Source organism: Acomys minous (genome assembly GCF_964271855.1).
Source record: "Acomys minous genome assembly, chromosome: 10".
Classification (NCBI taxonomy): Eukaryota; Metazoa; Chordata; class Mammalia; order Rodentia; family Muridae; genus Acomys; species Acomys minous.
The window spans coordinates 48,252,089-48,267,825 of record NC_140491.1 but is presented as its reverse complement, the minus strand read 5'-3'; the positions used below and the strand labels follow the sequence as shown (position 1 = coordinate 48,267,825).

Here is a 15,737-nt window from a genome sequence, read left to right as displayed (position 1 = left end):
CCACTCTCCAGTCTCAGGAGCCCAGTCCTCTAAGCCATCTGCCACCTGGCCAGGCCTTTCTGGAAGTGGGGAGCATACCTCAAACAGCTTCTCAAAGCAGGGCCCAACTTGTAAAAGCCTAGAGGACCTGAGTAACCTGTGGCTAGAAGGGCCAATGTGCTCTCCCAGTTTACACCAGGGCCCATCCTGAGGTTTTTTGTTTGTTTGGTTGTTTGGTTGGTTGGGTTTTTTTTGTTTTTTGTTTTTTGTTTTTAGACAAGGTCTCTCTGTGTTAGCCTTGGCTGTCCTGGACTCACTTTGTAGACCAGGCTGGCCTTGAACTCACAGCGATCCGCCTGCCTCTGCCTCCCGAGTGCTGGGATTAAAGGCGTGCACCACCACACCTGGCTCCATCATGAGTTTCTTAGTGCCTCCTGTTTCCTAGGCACTAGCCTAAGCAGTCAGGGTCACACAGTGAGCTCCACAGACCCTGTCCCCATCCATCAAGCTCACGTCAGCACAGCGTGGGGTGCACGCCTTTAAGCCCTGTGCTGGGGACACTGTGAGTTGCAGGTCAGCCAGGGCTCCACAGAGAAACCCTATCTTGAGAAAAAGAAAAAAACTGACTACCTGATGACACTGATGAGGGAATAGACAAGACCATCAAGTATGGGCTGGGTATCAGCATGGCTGTGGTGGGGAGTGCCTGAAGGGCGGGCATGTCTTGATGAAATGGGGATGCTTCCCACCTTCTGATAGGCCTGTAGCTCCTCCGTGGCAGGCTAGCCCTGTGTGGCCCTGCTGGCCTGCCCCCTGAGTCTCTGGCGCCATCAGCACCTTCAAGGAGCACACTAGTCACAGGTGTTGCCTTTTGAAGCTAGGAATCTCTCTTAGACTTGACGCTCTGATGGGCATCTAGGAGCCCAATGCCCAGATCCAGACCTAAGCTCCTCAGCAGCAGCCCCAAGACCAGAACTGTTTCTGGTTTCCATCCTCTGAGACCTGCCAAGCCCTGCGTTGGTTGTGCACTCCACCTCTTTGCCTTGTCCCCTGCAGGTCCAGCTACAGCTATTGACCGCCATTGTGAAGCTCTTCCTGAAGAAGCCAACAGAGACTCAGGAGCTGGTGCAGCAGGTCCTCAGTTTGGCCACTCAGGTAGTGACTCTTCCTCACTGCATGAAAAGCCTCGTTTCTCCTGGGAGCCAGTCCCTCTCAAGGGTAGCATATGTGCAGACTGGTGCCAGAGTAGCCTGAGGTCTCTGGCCTCCACGAGTCAGAGTCACAGACAGATCCACATGGGATGGTGTCACTATGTGAAACTGAAGAGAGGGGTTATCTGGGAACCAAAAATGCTGGAAAGTTCACTGAAAGGTAGGGAAATGGAGACAAGAGTGGGCGTGACCTGCCTGAACTAAACAACCAGGGAGGCCCAGCTTAAAGTTGGGGGCTGGGATATGCCCCTTAACATGGTTTAGCGACAGACCTTTGGGTATGTTCAGAATTGTTGGATGAGATGGGCATGATGATACACACTTTTAATCCCAGCACTGGGGAGGCAGAGGCAGGCAGATCTACATAGCCAGCCTGGTCTACATAGTGAGTTCTAGGATAGCCAGGGATTACAGAGAAACCCTGTCTTGAAAAACCAAAAAGAAGGGGCTGGAGAGGTTAAGAGCACTGGCTGCTCTTCCAGAGGCCCTGAGTCCAATTCCCAGCATCCACATGGCGGTTGACAAATGTCTGCAACTCCAGTTCCAGAGGATCTGACACCCTCTCATTGACACACATGCAGGCAAAACACTAATGCGAATAAAATAAATAAATTTTTAAAAAAGGAAACAAGCCAAACCAAATAGAACTGTTAGATGGTAAGGCTGGGCTGTGGGAGCCATCTCTCATTTAGGAAGGAGTTACCTAGGTTTCTCCAACCCCACCCACAAGGACTCAGACAACCCAGACCTTCGGGACCGTGGCTACATCTACTGGCGCCTGCTCTCCACTGACCCTGTAGCTGCCAAAGAAGTGGTGCTGGCTGAGAAGCCCCTCATCTCAGAGGAGACGGACCTTATTGAGCCTACGCTGCTGGATGAGCTTATCTGCTGCATCGGCACACTGGCCTCAGTCTACCACAAGCCGCCCAGCGCCTTTGTGGAGGGTGGCCGGGGAGTGGTGCACAAGAGCCTGCCACCCCGCACTGCCTCGTGAGTACAACTGGCCAGCATGCATGGAGGCCTCAGAAGAGGCTCCAGGAAAGGCCTTAGTTTAAGCAAACTAGGAGTCTAGCCACCTGCCAATGCTTAACTACATACTAGGTGTCCACTAGATCACCCCATTTCCTTTTCAGCATGAGCCAGAATATGCATAGCTGGTTCACCCTAGATGGGCCTAGGAAAGCAAAGAGACAAGTCGTGTAGATCTCCACCCCCAGTGAGGAGATCTGGAGCCTGTCTTAGGGAAAGACCTCAGAGACTAACATCTCCTTAGATTCCCTAGAACATTCTGACACCTCCACCCCACCTGACCATCTCTGTGTCCAACAGGAGCGAGAGCACAGAGAGCCCTGAGACAGCACCCAGTGGAGCACCCCCTGGTGATCAGCCTGATGTCATCCCTGCCCAGGGTGACCTGTTAGGTGATCTCCTCAACCTGGACCTTGGGCCCCCAGTGAGTGGCCCACCCTTGGCTGCCTCCTCCGTGCAAATGGGAGCTGTGGATCTTCTTGGTGGCGGCCTCGACAGCCTGGTATGTGCTAGGTCCCCCAGGTGATGTTACTAATGATCTTCAGAGGAGCAGGCTTTGCTGCCCCTCTGTGCAGGGAGGGTATGTTGAATCCTCATTCTGCCCTCAGTGGTGATTGGGTAGCTCTATGCTTAGTCACTTCCTAGCTTTGATGAACCAGGCCTTTGTCCACTCACACTCAGGCTACCGTCTGGAGAGCAGCCTAGCCAGACCTCCATGGAAGGTCAGGAGTAGAACTTCTTCTGCCCTTTGGCAGGGGTGTGGTAAGCCTGGCCCCTGGTCTCTGCCCTTCCTCAGGCACCTGATGGCGCTGGGCAGCAGCAGCTTCTGAACCTTTTCCTTGGTGTCAGTAGGACAAAGTACAGAAAGTTACAGCACAGCATATGAGGGTGCTGGGTCAAAGCCATGAGGAAAGGGTTGTATCCTTCAAAGGGATGAGGCTCTGGGCCTCAGAACAGACTCACCTGAACTAGAGCCACGGTCAACTAACCTCTTTCTCTTGTCTCACATTCTTTCCTTGCCTTTCTCTCTGCATGTTGCTGCCTATCTCGTCACCCTGCCTGCTTCTGCTTGGAGATGGGGGATGAGCCTGAAGGGGTATGGTTCAACCCTTTGTCACCAATTCTCCATCTGTGCTGAACCGTGGCCAGTGGTCCAGTGCTTGAGCAGTCTCTGCTTTAACCTTTGACCTCTTTTGTCATTGGCCCCCGTGCCCATAAATTTTTCAGTATCCTCACCACCCCATGACAATGTTGCCTTGTCATCCTAAAGACTGCTGACCTTCAGCCCCTGAGCGCCTCTCCTAGAGGAGAGCCCCTTATATGCTTAGCATTTCCCTCCTAGCAGTATACATTGGCTCTCCCTTGTATGGGTTGAGTCCTCTCCCAGAAGTCACTCCTTGAGTTCAAGGCTTGTGGGACTCAGGAGTGCTCAGCCTCTTTCCTCCACCCACCTCACTTTGTCTTGTTTCTGATACTTAAGTTTATATGGAGGTGGTCCTGTTCTTACCCTAGTGTTTTCTAAAGAGCCAGGTGACTATTCGCCCTGGACCCCTATGTCCCTACCTCTCTGAATGTCTCTGGTCTGTTTGCCAGATTGGAGACACCAACTTTGGGGCACCTCCAGCAGCAGTGGCAACAGCAGCAGCAACAGCCAGACTTGGAGCACCCATGAGCAGTGGCTTCAATGACCTCTTTGACCTGACCAGTGGCGTGGGCACCCTTTCAGGATCCTATGTAGCTCCCAAAGCAGTAAGTCCTTCATCTTCTCTCCTGGCTGGAGCAGGGAAAAGGAACTGAACTCAGCCCTGTGAGGATGGCCCATGAGCCTGAAGGTTCATCTCTGCTATCAGTCTTTCATGCTTACCGGGCTCTAGCTGTGCTAGTGTCCTGACCTACCTACCCGTGACAGCAGCCCTTGTCCAGCTGCTACAGTCAGCATTTGTTGAGCAAAGATAGGGACTGCACTGTGGTGAAGCCTGGAGGAGAAGGAATACCTGGTCTTGTCAGAGCACAGCTTTCCATACTGTTAGATCCAGTGCCTTAGGCACAGAGCACTTGTCTCTGAAGAACACTGATGGCCCATATGCCCTGTCTACACAGGGAAATTAAAAAAATAGCCATGTCTCCATCAGTATATGACGGTTATGGTGACATGGCAGGCATGGGTAGCATTGGTAGTTCAGCATGAGTGACGTGGCTAGTGGAACTGTTTATTTTCTAAAGCAGCCAACTGTCGGTAAAGGTCTCAACAGAACAGATAGGGGGTGTGGGGATGTAACCCTCTAATCCCAGCACTTGGGAAGTAGAGGGTCAAAAGTTCAGTGTCACCAGGCAGGGTGCTGCATGTCTTTAATCCCAGCATTTTGGTGGTAGAGACAGGCAGATCTCTGTCAGCTCTGGGCCAGCTAGGGCTATATAGTGAGACCTTGTTTAGGGAGAGGGGGAAAGTGGCCAGCAATGGGGGTGCACACTTTTAATCCCAGCACTTAGGAAGCAGAGGCAAGTGGATCTCTGTGAGTTCCAGGACAGCCAGGGCTGTATAATAGAGAGACTATCTCAAAAAGAAAAGAAAAACACCCATGGGAGTTTGTGTGTTTGTATATATTTTTTTAAATGTAAAGAATACCAAAAAAAGCCAGGTGTGGTGGCGCACGCCTTTAGTCCCAGCACTCGGGAGGCAGAGGCAGGTGGATCACTGTGAGTTTGAAGCCAGCCTGGTCTACGAAGCGAGTCCAGGACAGCCAAGGCTACACAGAGAGACCCTGTCTCAAAAAACAAAACAAAGAATACAAAAAAAAGGGCTCTAAGGATGCAGAGAAATTGGAGTTGTTCTTTGGCAGAATGCTCAGAATCCTGTCTCCAGTTCCCAGGACATAGTCCCTCACCCCTACCTCACCATGCTTCCTGGAGAATGGCCCATAAGTACCCGTATGCTCCTGAGGGGATCACCACCCACCAAGACATTTTGCTAGACTAGAGATTCTGGAGGTAGAAAGCCAAGCCAGGCTAAGTGCTTGTTCATGATACAGGTCAGTGATAGCCATTGGAGAGTTCTAAACTGAGGTGAAGTGGTTTGATCTACAGCATTTGAGCTTTGGTCCTAGGGAAAGGTGTGGAGTTGCCCAAAGACGACTATCAATGTGCTCCTAGCAGCCTAGACGACAGCAGCAGCTCTGGGAACACAGGCAAAGACTGTGGCATGAGAACTTCCTCAGCACTAGGATTAAATAGCAGGATGTGAAGGGCTAAGGCCATTCCGATGTAGGCAGCCAGATAGGAATAGGGCCTGTTGAAGCCGCGGGTGAGAACAGCAAAGTTTGACAGTAAATGTTTGTTCCTGGACTAAGAGGAGTCCAGTGTGGGCCATGTCAGTTGTGCCAGGGATGCTCCTCAAGGGCAGGCATGGCCTTTCACAACAAGGTTAGACAGCTGTTGACCCCTCATCTTCTGAGGCTCCCACCGCTGGGGCTTTAGGGGTCCACCCCAGAAGTCTGCTGTGGTGGGAACTGAAGACAGCAAGCACCTGCACTTCCTGACCTGGTCTCACATGCAGAGGTGGCGGCCAGGCCCCCAGGCAGGCCCCTTACAGGCTTGGGCTTTGAGAAGACCACATGACAGCAGCCCTGCCGCCTGCGATCGCAGGCTTGCTGCCAGGCACGCAGCAGCCTTCCACAGCAGCAGCCTACAGGGTCCTCCTACAGCCATATGTTACTGTTATTCATTTTATGGTTGAGAAATTTGAGTGCTTTTGCCTGGGGCCACATAGCTGGTAAGTGACAGAATCTGGAATTGAATGCAGAGCAGTGACTCTGTAGCCTGTGCTTCAACTTCTGTGTCACTGTGCCCTAAGTGAGAACGCTTGTGTGCCTCCCAGGCCTGCGTCTCATTATGAAGTCTCAAGCTGGTCTCGATTTTGTGGCAATTCTCCTGCCTCAGTCTTCAGAGTCTAGAATTGTAGACAGCTCCATGCCTGGTTACATACTTTTTAAGGTCTCAAGTCACAGTCAGCAGGACCAGAGTGTACAGACTGTGACATAAACTGCAGTTAGTTGCCTACTGCACAAACTGATGACACTGAACACCAGGCCAGACCATGCTCATTAAAGCCTAACAGCAGCCGTACTTGGGAGGTAGAGGCAGGCAGCTCAGGAGTTCACGGCCAGCCTCAGCTATGTGAAATCAAAACAAGCAAACAAACACTCAGTGAGGCTAGTGAGGTTACTCAGAGGGTAATGAATAGAGTGCATTCAGTCTCTGGTGGAAGGAAAGAATTAACTCCCCCAAGTCCCCTGCCATCATACCATGGCATGTGCATATATACACACATGAAATAAACAGAAAGCAAGCCAATTTTTAAAAAGTTGATCAATAGGACATAGTGGTAGCCATCTCTAATCCCAACATTAAAAGGGAGGAGGATCTCAAAGCAAGTACTACTGATGACACAGGGATGAAACAGGGCAGAGTCCTGCAGCCTGTTACTCACTGGATACTCAGAAGCCAGGAGCTGGCCTTCCACGTGTGTATAGGTTTTAACTGATGACATCACTGCTACTCTGGTAGAGATGATGTACCTGGTCACACTTTGTGCTGGTCATGCAAGCCTCTCGGGGACTGGGCTAGAAGTAACCAGGAAGGCTCCTGGAGGAGTACTTGCCACAGGACTTTTGCACCTCCTTGGTCACTGCTCCTTCAGAAGCTGTAGCAGGTTCTCTGTACTTCTGTCACAACACTATTACTGCTGGGGTTGCCCCCACCTGCCTTGCATAGTATGCTCCTTACACACAGAGCACAGAGCTCCCTGTATATGGTAACTTCAGGTTACTCCAGCATGAATTAGCAGCTAGTGACAGTTGAGGGGTTCAGCCAGTCAGTGAAATTTAGTTCTTTTGGGACTTTGTCAGGAGTCCACGGTGACCCTCAAAGAGTACAGGATCAGACGTGATGTGGTGGTTGGAAGAGGACCAGTTTTGCAAACACAAGAGGCTTGCTGCACAGAATCATGAGCATGATCTGAGGGAGTCGTACCTAGGCTTACACTCCAAGCCTTGGCTGGAGACTCAGTGCTGGTGGGACACAGGGTGGTCAGAGCCTGCCAGGTGTGTGGACAGAGGAGCGCTTTCCAACTGTAGAAGACAGCATGGAGTGGACCCCGGGCTATGAACTCCAATTTCAGGGTAGGAAAGGATTTCCAAGGGTTCGTGATTATGTTCGTATTTTACAAGATGATTCCCGCTATGAAGAGGAGGAAAGACAAAGTGGGCAGCCAGCTGGGTAGAGCAGCGGAAGCCTTGAGGGCAGGTGTAGGCAGAGGGGCTGTGTATCTCTAGCATGCGGGACAGGCACATTGGGATACCTTTAGAGCCGTCTGATAAAACTGTAGCCTTTTAATGTCAGGGGGTCAGTTAGCCAGTCAGGGCAAACAAAGGGCCCAAGAGGCACCTGCATACCTGAAGGGGGCACTTGTAGGGTTGGTTCCTGCCATTTACTTAGTAGACACCCTGTGCACAGCAGCAGCACACCAGGTTCTGAGCTACACATGTAGAGGGAACTTCAAAATGCTTCCCTGAAAGGGCTCTGTGCCAGCAGTGAGGAGACGACATATACAAGCTCATGAGGGCGGCTTCCTGATGGAAGCATTCTGTTCTGAGCTTCCAGGAAGGGCAGCCAGGATACTGGCAGGCGAGAGCTTCTTCGGTACTGTCCATGGTCAGGCCAGTGAAAGACCAGCCCTGTCTCCTGCAAGGAAGGACAAGCTGTGGCCAAGATCCAGAATGCTATTGGGTACTCAGCTGACCTTGACTCGTCATGGTGCTGGCAGGGCTCACTTGTCTCATCACTTTTCTTTAGTCTTCCTTGGTTTCGCCACCTTTGCTCTTTGAAGATGTCCTCCCTGTGCTCCGTTACCTGATATACAGCTATACCAGTGCTGCCCCTGGGTGGGCTACAGGGTTAGCTTTTTGTTTTGTTTTGTTTTGTTTTTGTTTTTCGAGACAGGGTTTCTCTGTGTAGCCTTGACTGTCCTGGACTCATTTTGTAGTCCAGGCTGGCCTCAAACTCACAGTGATCCACCTGCCTCTGCCTCCCGAGTGCTGGGATTAAAGGCGTGCGCCACCACGCCCGGCTCAACTACAGGGTTAGCTTTATCATCAAGGGACATGTACCATGCCTTAGTCGTAGAGGCAGGTTGATCAAAGGCCCTTCAGGAAAGAGAGAAAGGATCCCAGGCAAGCTATGACTTTGGGGCAGTGAAGAAGCACATAGCCCCTCCTGCCCTCTTCCTACAGGTCTGGCTCCCTGCCATGAAGGCCAAGGGGCTGGAAATCTCCGGCACCTTCACCCGCCAGGTTGGCTCCATCTCTATGGATCTGCAGCTGACTAACAAGGCCCTTCAGGTCATGACAGATTTCGCCATCCAGTTCAATCGGAACAGGTGAGTCCCTGGCCAAACTCAATAGCGGTGACTTTTTGGTTCACTATATGGACTCCAAAGCTCCAGACAAAGTGGATAGGGCAGCACCTCTAACTTGTATGCCACTGTTCAGAGGACAGTTCTGTCAGAAATCACGGTTCCAAGCCAGCAACCCACCACTGGAAGTTTCCTGCCTCTCCTCCCAGGCCTGAGTCACTTTTCTGTTGGGAAGCAGCTCTGAAAAAGTGGGATGTTAGTAGGCCTGCTAGCCAGACTCCCCCGAGAGCCAGAGAAGTATCAGACAAGGACGACCTCCGAGACTAAGTGGCTGCTCCAAGCTCCCCTGCCCCTATGTTCCCGGTCCTGCATGTTGGTGAGGAAACAAGTCTGCTAGCATCATGAGCCAGCAAGGCCAGGCTCTCTGGGAACCTTGGCAGCCCCTCTTGATGATTCCTCTTCCTGAGCGGCTCCAGTGATGAGCAAACTGAGCCTCTAAGAAGTTGACTGAAGGGGCGGCTTCCTCAGGAGAGCCTTAGACAGACTGGGGAGGCGGAAGCAGCAGTGCCTCTTCCCCTCACAGGACTCCAGAGGTCACAGGTGCATGACTGCATACAACCAACCTTCTGTGTGTTAAACATTCCTAGGTAGCAGATCCTAGGCCAAGGGCTCTAAAGTCTTGGTCTCCATAGCTACCTGGCAGTCCAGTAGAGCAACTGTTATTTCCTCCTTGTAATGGGCCCTGCCCAAGGTCATCGAGCTGACAGTGATGGCACTCCAGCAAAGTCTGGAGTGCAGAGCCACCATGCAGGCCTGGTGTTCCCCTCTGGATTCTAGGCAAGTCTGAATAGAGAGCATCATTTCAGTTCTCACCAGCAATGCCATTGGCCTTATAGGAGCTGGAAGCTGGGTATAAGCCTGTCCTCATCAGGAAGAAGGCATTGTATGTACTTCTGGTTTTTATCAGTATAGAAATTGGCATATTGCCATATACTGCCCTGGACATACTGAGTGCTCAGTTCAGGTTCCCCTCCAGACCACTGTGACTTACCTTCTAGAAGTTTCTATCCTACTGAAGCAGTCTTCCTGAGGTGCAGGGCTTTCCTGAACCTGTGACGGTTGTATAGCATGGCCACTTCTAGTCCAGACAGTGAAATCTGTCTTTGCTAGAGTAGTCAGATCCCTCCTGGGTTATGGGTTTTAGCAGAGTTTTCCATCAACAAGCATGAAGTCCAGGCCCCTGGTGTTGGGAGGAGGTCCTGAAGGAAAGGGCAGGGCTATGCTACCTTGGCCAGCCAGGATCTAAGCCAGAAGAGAGAAAGAAGCATAGATTAGCCAGACTGGGGTGGAATACTGACCCCAGGTTCTTGCCTCTTGTCTTGATGGCCATGAGCTTGGGAAAGGCTTACTTCATGAAGGAGCTCTGTGCCCATCACCCCTCGCCCCTCCCCCAACTCCAGAGCATGAAGAGCCAACATATCACACGTCCCACCCACTCCCTACAACCCTCTCTTTCTTCAGCTTTGGCTTGGCCCCTGCCGCACCACTGCAGGTGCATGCACCGCTCAGCCCCAACCAGACTGTGGAGATCTCCCTGCCTCTTAACACAGTGGGCTCAGTCATGAAGATGGAGCCTCTAAACAATCTTCAGGTGTGTCCCCCACAGGGCCAGACTCCCCGTTTCCACTCATTTCAGCCATGGGATGGATGCTAGCCAGACCTGCAGAAGGTCTGAGAGAGAATTGTGCTGTTGGCTGCAGGTGGACCTGGGCTAGGGGACAGAGGGACAAGGGAGGGTCTATGAGAAAGCCTGCTCAGGACACCCTGCTTGGGGCCTCGGAGGTGGTACAAGCCCAAGCATTGGGGTGCCAAGCCTTGGGGACTGACTGAGGCGCCCACGCCTAGGTGGCTGTGAAGAACAACATTGATGTCTTCTACTTCAGCACCTTGTACCCGCTGCATGTCCTCTTTGTGGAGGACGGGAAGATGGGTGAGTTGTGAAGGGCCCTGGGGATCTATGTAATTGCACTGCAGCTTGGGATCCCGGAAGCTAGTGCCTGAAATGAGGGTTAACAGGTCAGATTTGCCTTATGATGGGATTGTCGGCACACCCTAGGGGCCCCCTCTCTGGCTTGCAGGTGGCTTGTGCCACCTCACTTGTGGACTGCTGCTCACTCTTTATCTTGTCCCCCATGTTGCAAAGAGCCAGGTCAGTCACCTGCTGTCAGTCTCTGTTCTGGGGCCAGAACCCTGAGAAGGCTGCAGTTTGAACTCCTGTGTCATCTCCTTGCACAGAGCCGTGTCTAACAAACAGGCTGCACAGAGGTGGAAGAAAATGAGGTCAGATACAGGGGAGAGGAGAGGCAGGAAGCAGAGGGCAGTTAGGAACCAGCCCGTGTCCTGAGCTGACGCAGATGGAACTGGGAGAGCAGTGCCTTCCCTCAGCTCCCAGGTGGCACGCCGGAGAGCAGCCCATTTCCTGCTATGTGATGCTGCGGGGCCATGGTTCACCAGGATCCCATCTCACCCCACCCTACTCACCCTGCAGAGCGGCAGATGTTCCTGGCTACCTGGAAGGACATTCCCAACGAGAATGAAGCCCAGTTCCAGATCAGGGACTGCCCGCTCAACACAGGTGAGACCCCGCAACCCCACCATTCCACTTGTTCTCCCCCTGGACCCACTGAATGTGGACCTTCCTTGGGTGTCTGATCCTGCAGAGGCTGCAAGCAACAAGCTGCAAAGCAGTAACATTTTCACCGTCGCCAAGAGGAATGTGGAGGGTCAGGACATGCTCTACCAGTCTCTGAAGCTGACCAATGGCATCTGGGTGCTGGCCGAGCTGCGGATCCAGCCAGGCAACCCCAGCTTCACGGTGAGAACCTCTGTACCCACTGCCGGGTCTTGACCCTCCACCTCCCTGCCCTGGTGGCACCTCCCCAAATCAGCCTTCCTAGTCTAGGCTGTTAGGAGACTCTGAAGGGTCTATGCCAAGGTCTCTATGAGAGTTGCTTTTTTTTTTTTTTCCTTGTGGTTTTTCGAGACAGGGTTATCCTTGACTGTGTATCCCTGACTGTCCTGGACTCGCTTTGTAGACCAGGCTGGCCTCGAACTCAGAGAGATCCACCTGCCTCTGCCTCCCCAAGTGCTGGGATTAAAGGCGTGCGCCACCATGCCTGGTGAGAATTGCTTCTTAAACTTCAACTCAACCCTGTCAGGTTACCAAGACAAGGAACACAAACACAAATCCCCAGGCAGAGAAGTAGTATCACGGCTACAGGTGTTGGCCCTGCTGCCATGTGGGTGCCTGAGCGCCTGGACAGGGGTGCACTGAGTTCGGCAACCTTCCAGGGAGGCCTGCGTACTCTGCAAACTGCAGTGCTGTTCCCAGGCCTAGAGTCCAGGCTTTGCCTCCCCCATGTACCCTTGCCTGCCAGGCGTGGCCCTGTAGACACTGCCTCCCAAGGCTGGTGACCTTGGCACTGGTGGGTGGGGCCGTGGTAGCTGAGGTGGTGGTAATTTCCATCTCCCTATTTGATTGCTGCATGTCCACCTTCCCTGCTGGTGCCATGGCTCAGGACTTGGAGGTTAGCAGACAGCTTCTCTCTTCTTCTGCCCCACCTCCATCCTTCCTAGCAGTACTGCGCATGCCTCATTGCCTGGTCTGGCCCCAGTGCACCCTGCTTCCCTCTGTCACTTGGCCTTGCTTCCGCCTGATGCTAAGGCCCAGCAGATGTTCACAGAGGCTACCAACACCAGGGCTTTCCATGGCACTTCTTCCTAATTACAGCCTCAGACAGACCTGATGCTCGCTAGTGGAAGGGCTGGCTGGCTTCTGTCCCCTGTGCCTGGACTCTCAGGGCTCAGATCTCACACAAACCTGTTTTCTGTGCAGGAACCAGAGCAAGCCCCACACACCTTGCATTCCCCAGCAGAGATCTGTTTCTTCTTAACCCTTCATCCACCAGGACTATATGTCAGAATCACTCCTGACCTAGACCTCCAGTGGTTATAGGGGGGCAGACAGCCCAGAAAGGGGGGTGGGCTGGGTACTCCCAGCAGCTTGTGAATCATGCTGCCTGACACTGGTTTGGTGGCAGAACTGACAGCAGGTGTGGGGGCTGCAAATATATTTGGTTCCCACCCTCCTGTGACGGCCACCCCCTCTGCTTTACCTCACATCTGCCCCACTGAGCTTCCACCCTGCCGTGTGTGCATGTACATGTACTCATGCTTGCTTTCCCATCTGGTGCCCATCCTCTCCCGTCCCTTTACTGGAGAGCCCCAGGGATAAGCTCTTTCCCTGCCCTCTTCTCCTGCAGCTATCCCTGAAGTGTCGCGCACCGGAGGTGTCCCAGCACGTATACCAGGCCTACGAGACGATCCTCAAGAACTGAAGTCCCTCCAGCATCCACCCCAGCCTTCTGCCAGCCCTGTAATGAAGCCCTATGGGTAGCAGTACCTCCTTTCTTTAGGGAAAGGCCAGGTGGGCTCCTGACCATCCAGGAGGCTCCCTTATCCTAACTGAGGGCCCAGAGCAGGGCCATGCCCCGTCCTGGAGTGAAATCTCAGTGCATCTCCAGTGGCTGCTCTTTTCTATTGCTGTTGATGTGGGATAAAGGAAATGGCGCCGGCACAGCAGCAGAAACTGGACGAGAGGCCTCAGGGTGCTCTTCCTTCTCCCTTTGCCTGGGGTGAGCATGGAACTCCCATTGGGGTCCCAGCCCATAATCCCTGCCCTGTCTTCCCACTTAGCCTGTCCTGGGTAGAGCCCTCTGGGTGCCAATATTACTGCTCTGTCACGGTCTTGGGACTCTAGAGGCTGGAGGTGGTAATGGGCAGATATGAGCCCAAAGCAGCAACCTGGGCCAGCAAGCACCGTCCACCCTGTGTACACCAGATGGTGTGGTGTGACCGCCTGCATGGTCCAGAGCCCATCTGGGATTCTGTTCCCTTATGCCCTGGAGGATGGTCACTGCCTACAAAACATTCCTCGGTGTCCCCTCTGCGAGTCCAGGGCTCTTAGAACAGAAAAAGGGTGAAAAGTGGAGCAAGGGGCAGTGGAAATGCTTCCAGTGCAGGGCTCCCATGGGCTCTTTAGCATCCGCTGCCCTCCCCAGCTCCCCAGTCTCAGTGTGTATGACAGTGATAGGTTTTCCTGTCACTGCTGTTTGATAATAAAGAGATTCTGCTTTTGGCAGTCATGCACACTTCTTTCCCTCTACAAAGACAGACCAGCCTAAGAAACTGCTTCTGGGTGGCTGGGGCTAATGTCTGACCCCTGCAGTAATTATATCTACTACGTATAAATAGAAAATATATATTGTATGTTTACTCTTATTTTCAAAAAGAGAAACTGAATAAAAATGATGACATCAGGGGTGTCCCTGGCCGTTGTGTCAGGTCAGGGGTCCCGGGTTGAAGCCATAAATACCTGACTGTGGTCCCTTCTCTGATTCTCCGAGGACTGTGCCTTCCCTTCTTCATTGTGCCCTACTACGGCTTATTGGTGTCCCTGCCACCTTCCTGTCATTGATGTCAAGTCCTCCCCAGCTGATGCTGTGTCCTCTTAGGCCCAAGGAAGGGATTGCAGTCCCATTTGAGGCTCCTCCTCTGTCACGTCATCTTGGAGCAGTAGGAATGACTGAGTGAGGTGCACAGGAGAGGGCTGGGCAGTGCTGCATGTCTCTTCCTGAGGAGAGACTCACCCAGGAAGAGAACTCACAATAGACCAAAGAAACAGTTCGCCTAAGAAACATAGCTACTTACAGAAAGTTCTACCACCCAAGAACAGCAGCACCTCAGCATTGCCAACCTCTTACTATCCTTGGAGAGGGAAGGGTCTCCTGTGGTCCGCTTCTATGAGTTAACTTGGTGGTCCAAATTTGTGATGATCTTGTGCCATTAATCACAACTACTCTGGCACAGTGTCAGCCATATGCCTGAACAGGGTTCCACGGTAACCTACCACTTCAGCTCTTTGGGGGTGAGCTGGTGCTAGTAGTCCATAGCAATAGTCATTTATTCTCAGTACTGTGGCCAATTCTGAGTCTTCTGCAGGAAGCACTGCCCACTGCAAAAAGCAGCTTCCCTAACCAAGGTCTACAGCAGCAAGAATCTCAGCAGCAGTAGCATGCTCACTAGGGGCTAGAGCCTCACCAACCACAAATTTGTGTCTTACAGTAAATGAGGGTTCCCTGCAATGGAGCAGGCGCTCAATCCAATGAGAAAACAACTGGTTGCACCCATAACATTTGTACCACTATTGTACCACCAAGCAAATCTTGCTTGGCAGGCTGATGTTAACATGATGCCTGTGTACATAGTTAAGACCATCGGTAGCACTTTGTTATAAGCCTGCCTACCACCTGGTGCTATGAAGGCCAGCTAAGAGGGAGGAACTGCCAGCCCAGCCTTTGCCATACTGTTTCATGCTCTACAACATAGCTTATCATGTCTTTGGTAATAAGGACTTACATCCAGTTCTAGTGTGCAGTCAGCAACAATGGCAATTGCCTTTGTGATTTCTAAGGCTTCAGGAGTCTCCCTGGCCATCAGCTTACAGAAAGATAACATCCCTGCCGACCACGGTGGCGCACACCTTTAATCCCAGCAGAGGCAGGGGCAGACAGATCTCTGGGAGTTCGAGGCCAGCCTGGTCTACAAGGTGAGTCTGGGACAGCCAGGACTACAAGAGAAACCCTGTCCCGAAAAACAAACAAACAAATGAAAAAGATAGGGAAAAAAAATCCCTAGCCACTGGGATTTTCATCCAAAAACATTCTGAATGTGCCTTTCCCCACCTTCATCGTTTAAACTCCTTAACGTTTGACACTTACAGATGTAGGCTGTTGTAGGGCTTTCTGTCATCTTGTTGAGTATTATCTGTGCCTTAACCATAAAATTCCCAAGAACTCTGTAGCTGCACCTGGACCCTGGACCCTACACCCTGGATAAACTTATTTTTCATCCTAGCAAGTTATTTCAGGTGCTTCTCTAAATTTGAAAGAGACTCAGGGGTGAGCATTATATTTTTTTAAAAAATGGGGGGGGGGGGTAAGGTATCAGAGTAACTTCCTTTTTTAATAATTTTTAAAATTGTATTCTAT

At 52.1% G+C, this 15,737-nt stretch overlaps 1 protein-coding gene across 3 annotated transcripts in view; it reads left to right on the top strand.

Moving 5' to 3' along the window:
* AP1B1 (adaptor related protein complex 1 subunit beta 1) overlaps positions 1 to 13,828 on the top strand; it is a 58,994-nt gene extending 45,166 nt beyond the window's left edge. For 2 of the 3 annotated variants that reach the window (XM_084798689.1, XM_084798690.1), the window contains exons 12-22: positions 1,036 to 1,134; positions 1,921 to 2,180; positions 2,520 to 2,721; positions 3,295 to 3,315; positions 3,813 to 3,968; positions 8,507 to 8,652; positions 10,150 to 10,279; positions 10,534 to 10,618; positions 11,177 to 11,263; positions 11,349 to 11,503; positions 12,951 to 13,828. In XM_084798689.1, coding sequence (XP_084654815.1) covers positions 1,036 to 1,134; positions 1,921 to 2,180; positions 2,520 to 2,721; positions 3,295 to 3,315; positions 3,813 to 3,968; positions 8,507 to 8,652; positions 10,150 to 10,279; positions 10,534 to 10,618; positions 11,177 to 11,263; positions 11,349 to 11,503; positions 12,951 to 13,025 — 1,416 coding nt within the window. In that variant the 3' untranslated portion in view covers positions 13,026 to 13,828. The remainder of the gene's footprint in view (positions 1 to 1,035; positions 1,135 to 1,920; positions 2,181 to 2,519; positions 2,722 to 3,294; positions 3,316 to 3,812; positions 3,969 to 8,506; positions 8,653 to 10,149; positions 10,280 to 10,533; positions 10,619 to 11,176; positions 11,264 to 11,348; positions 11,504 to 12,950) is intronic. The other variant, XM_084798691.1, reaches the window with a different exon arrangement.
* Positions 13,829 to 15,737: the final 1,909 nt, after the last annotated feature.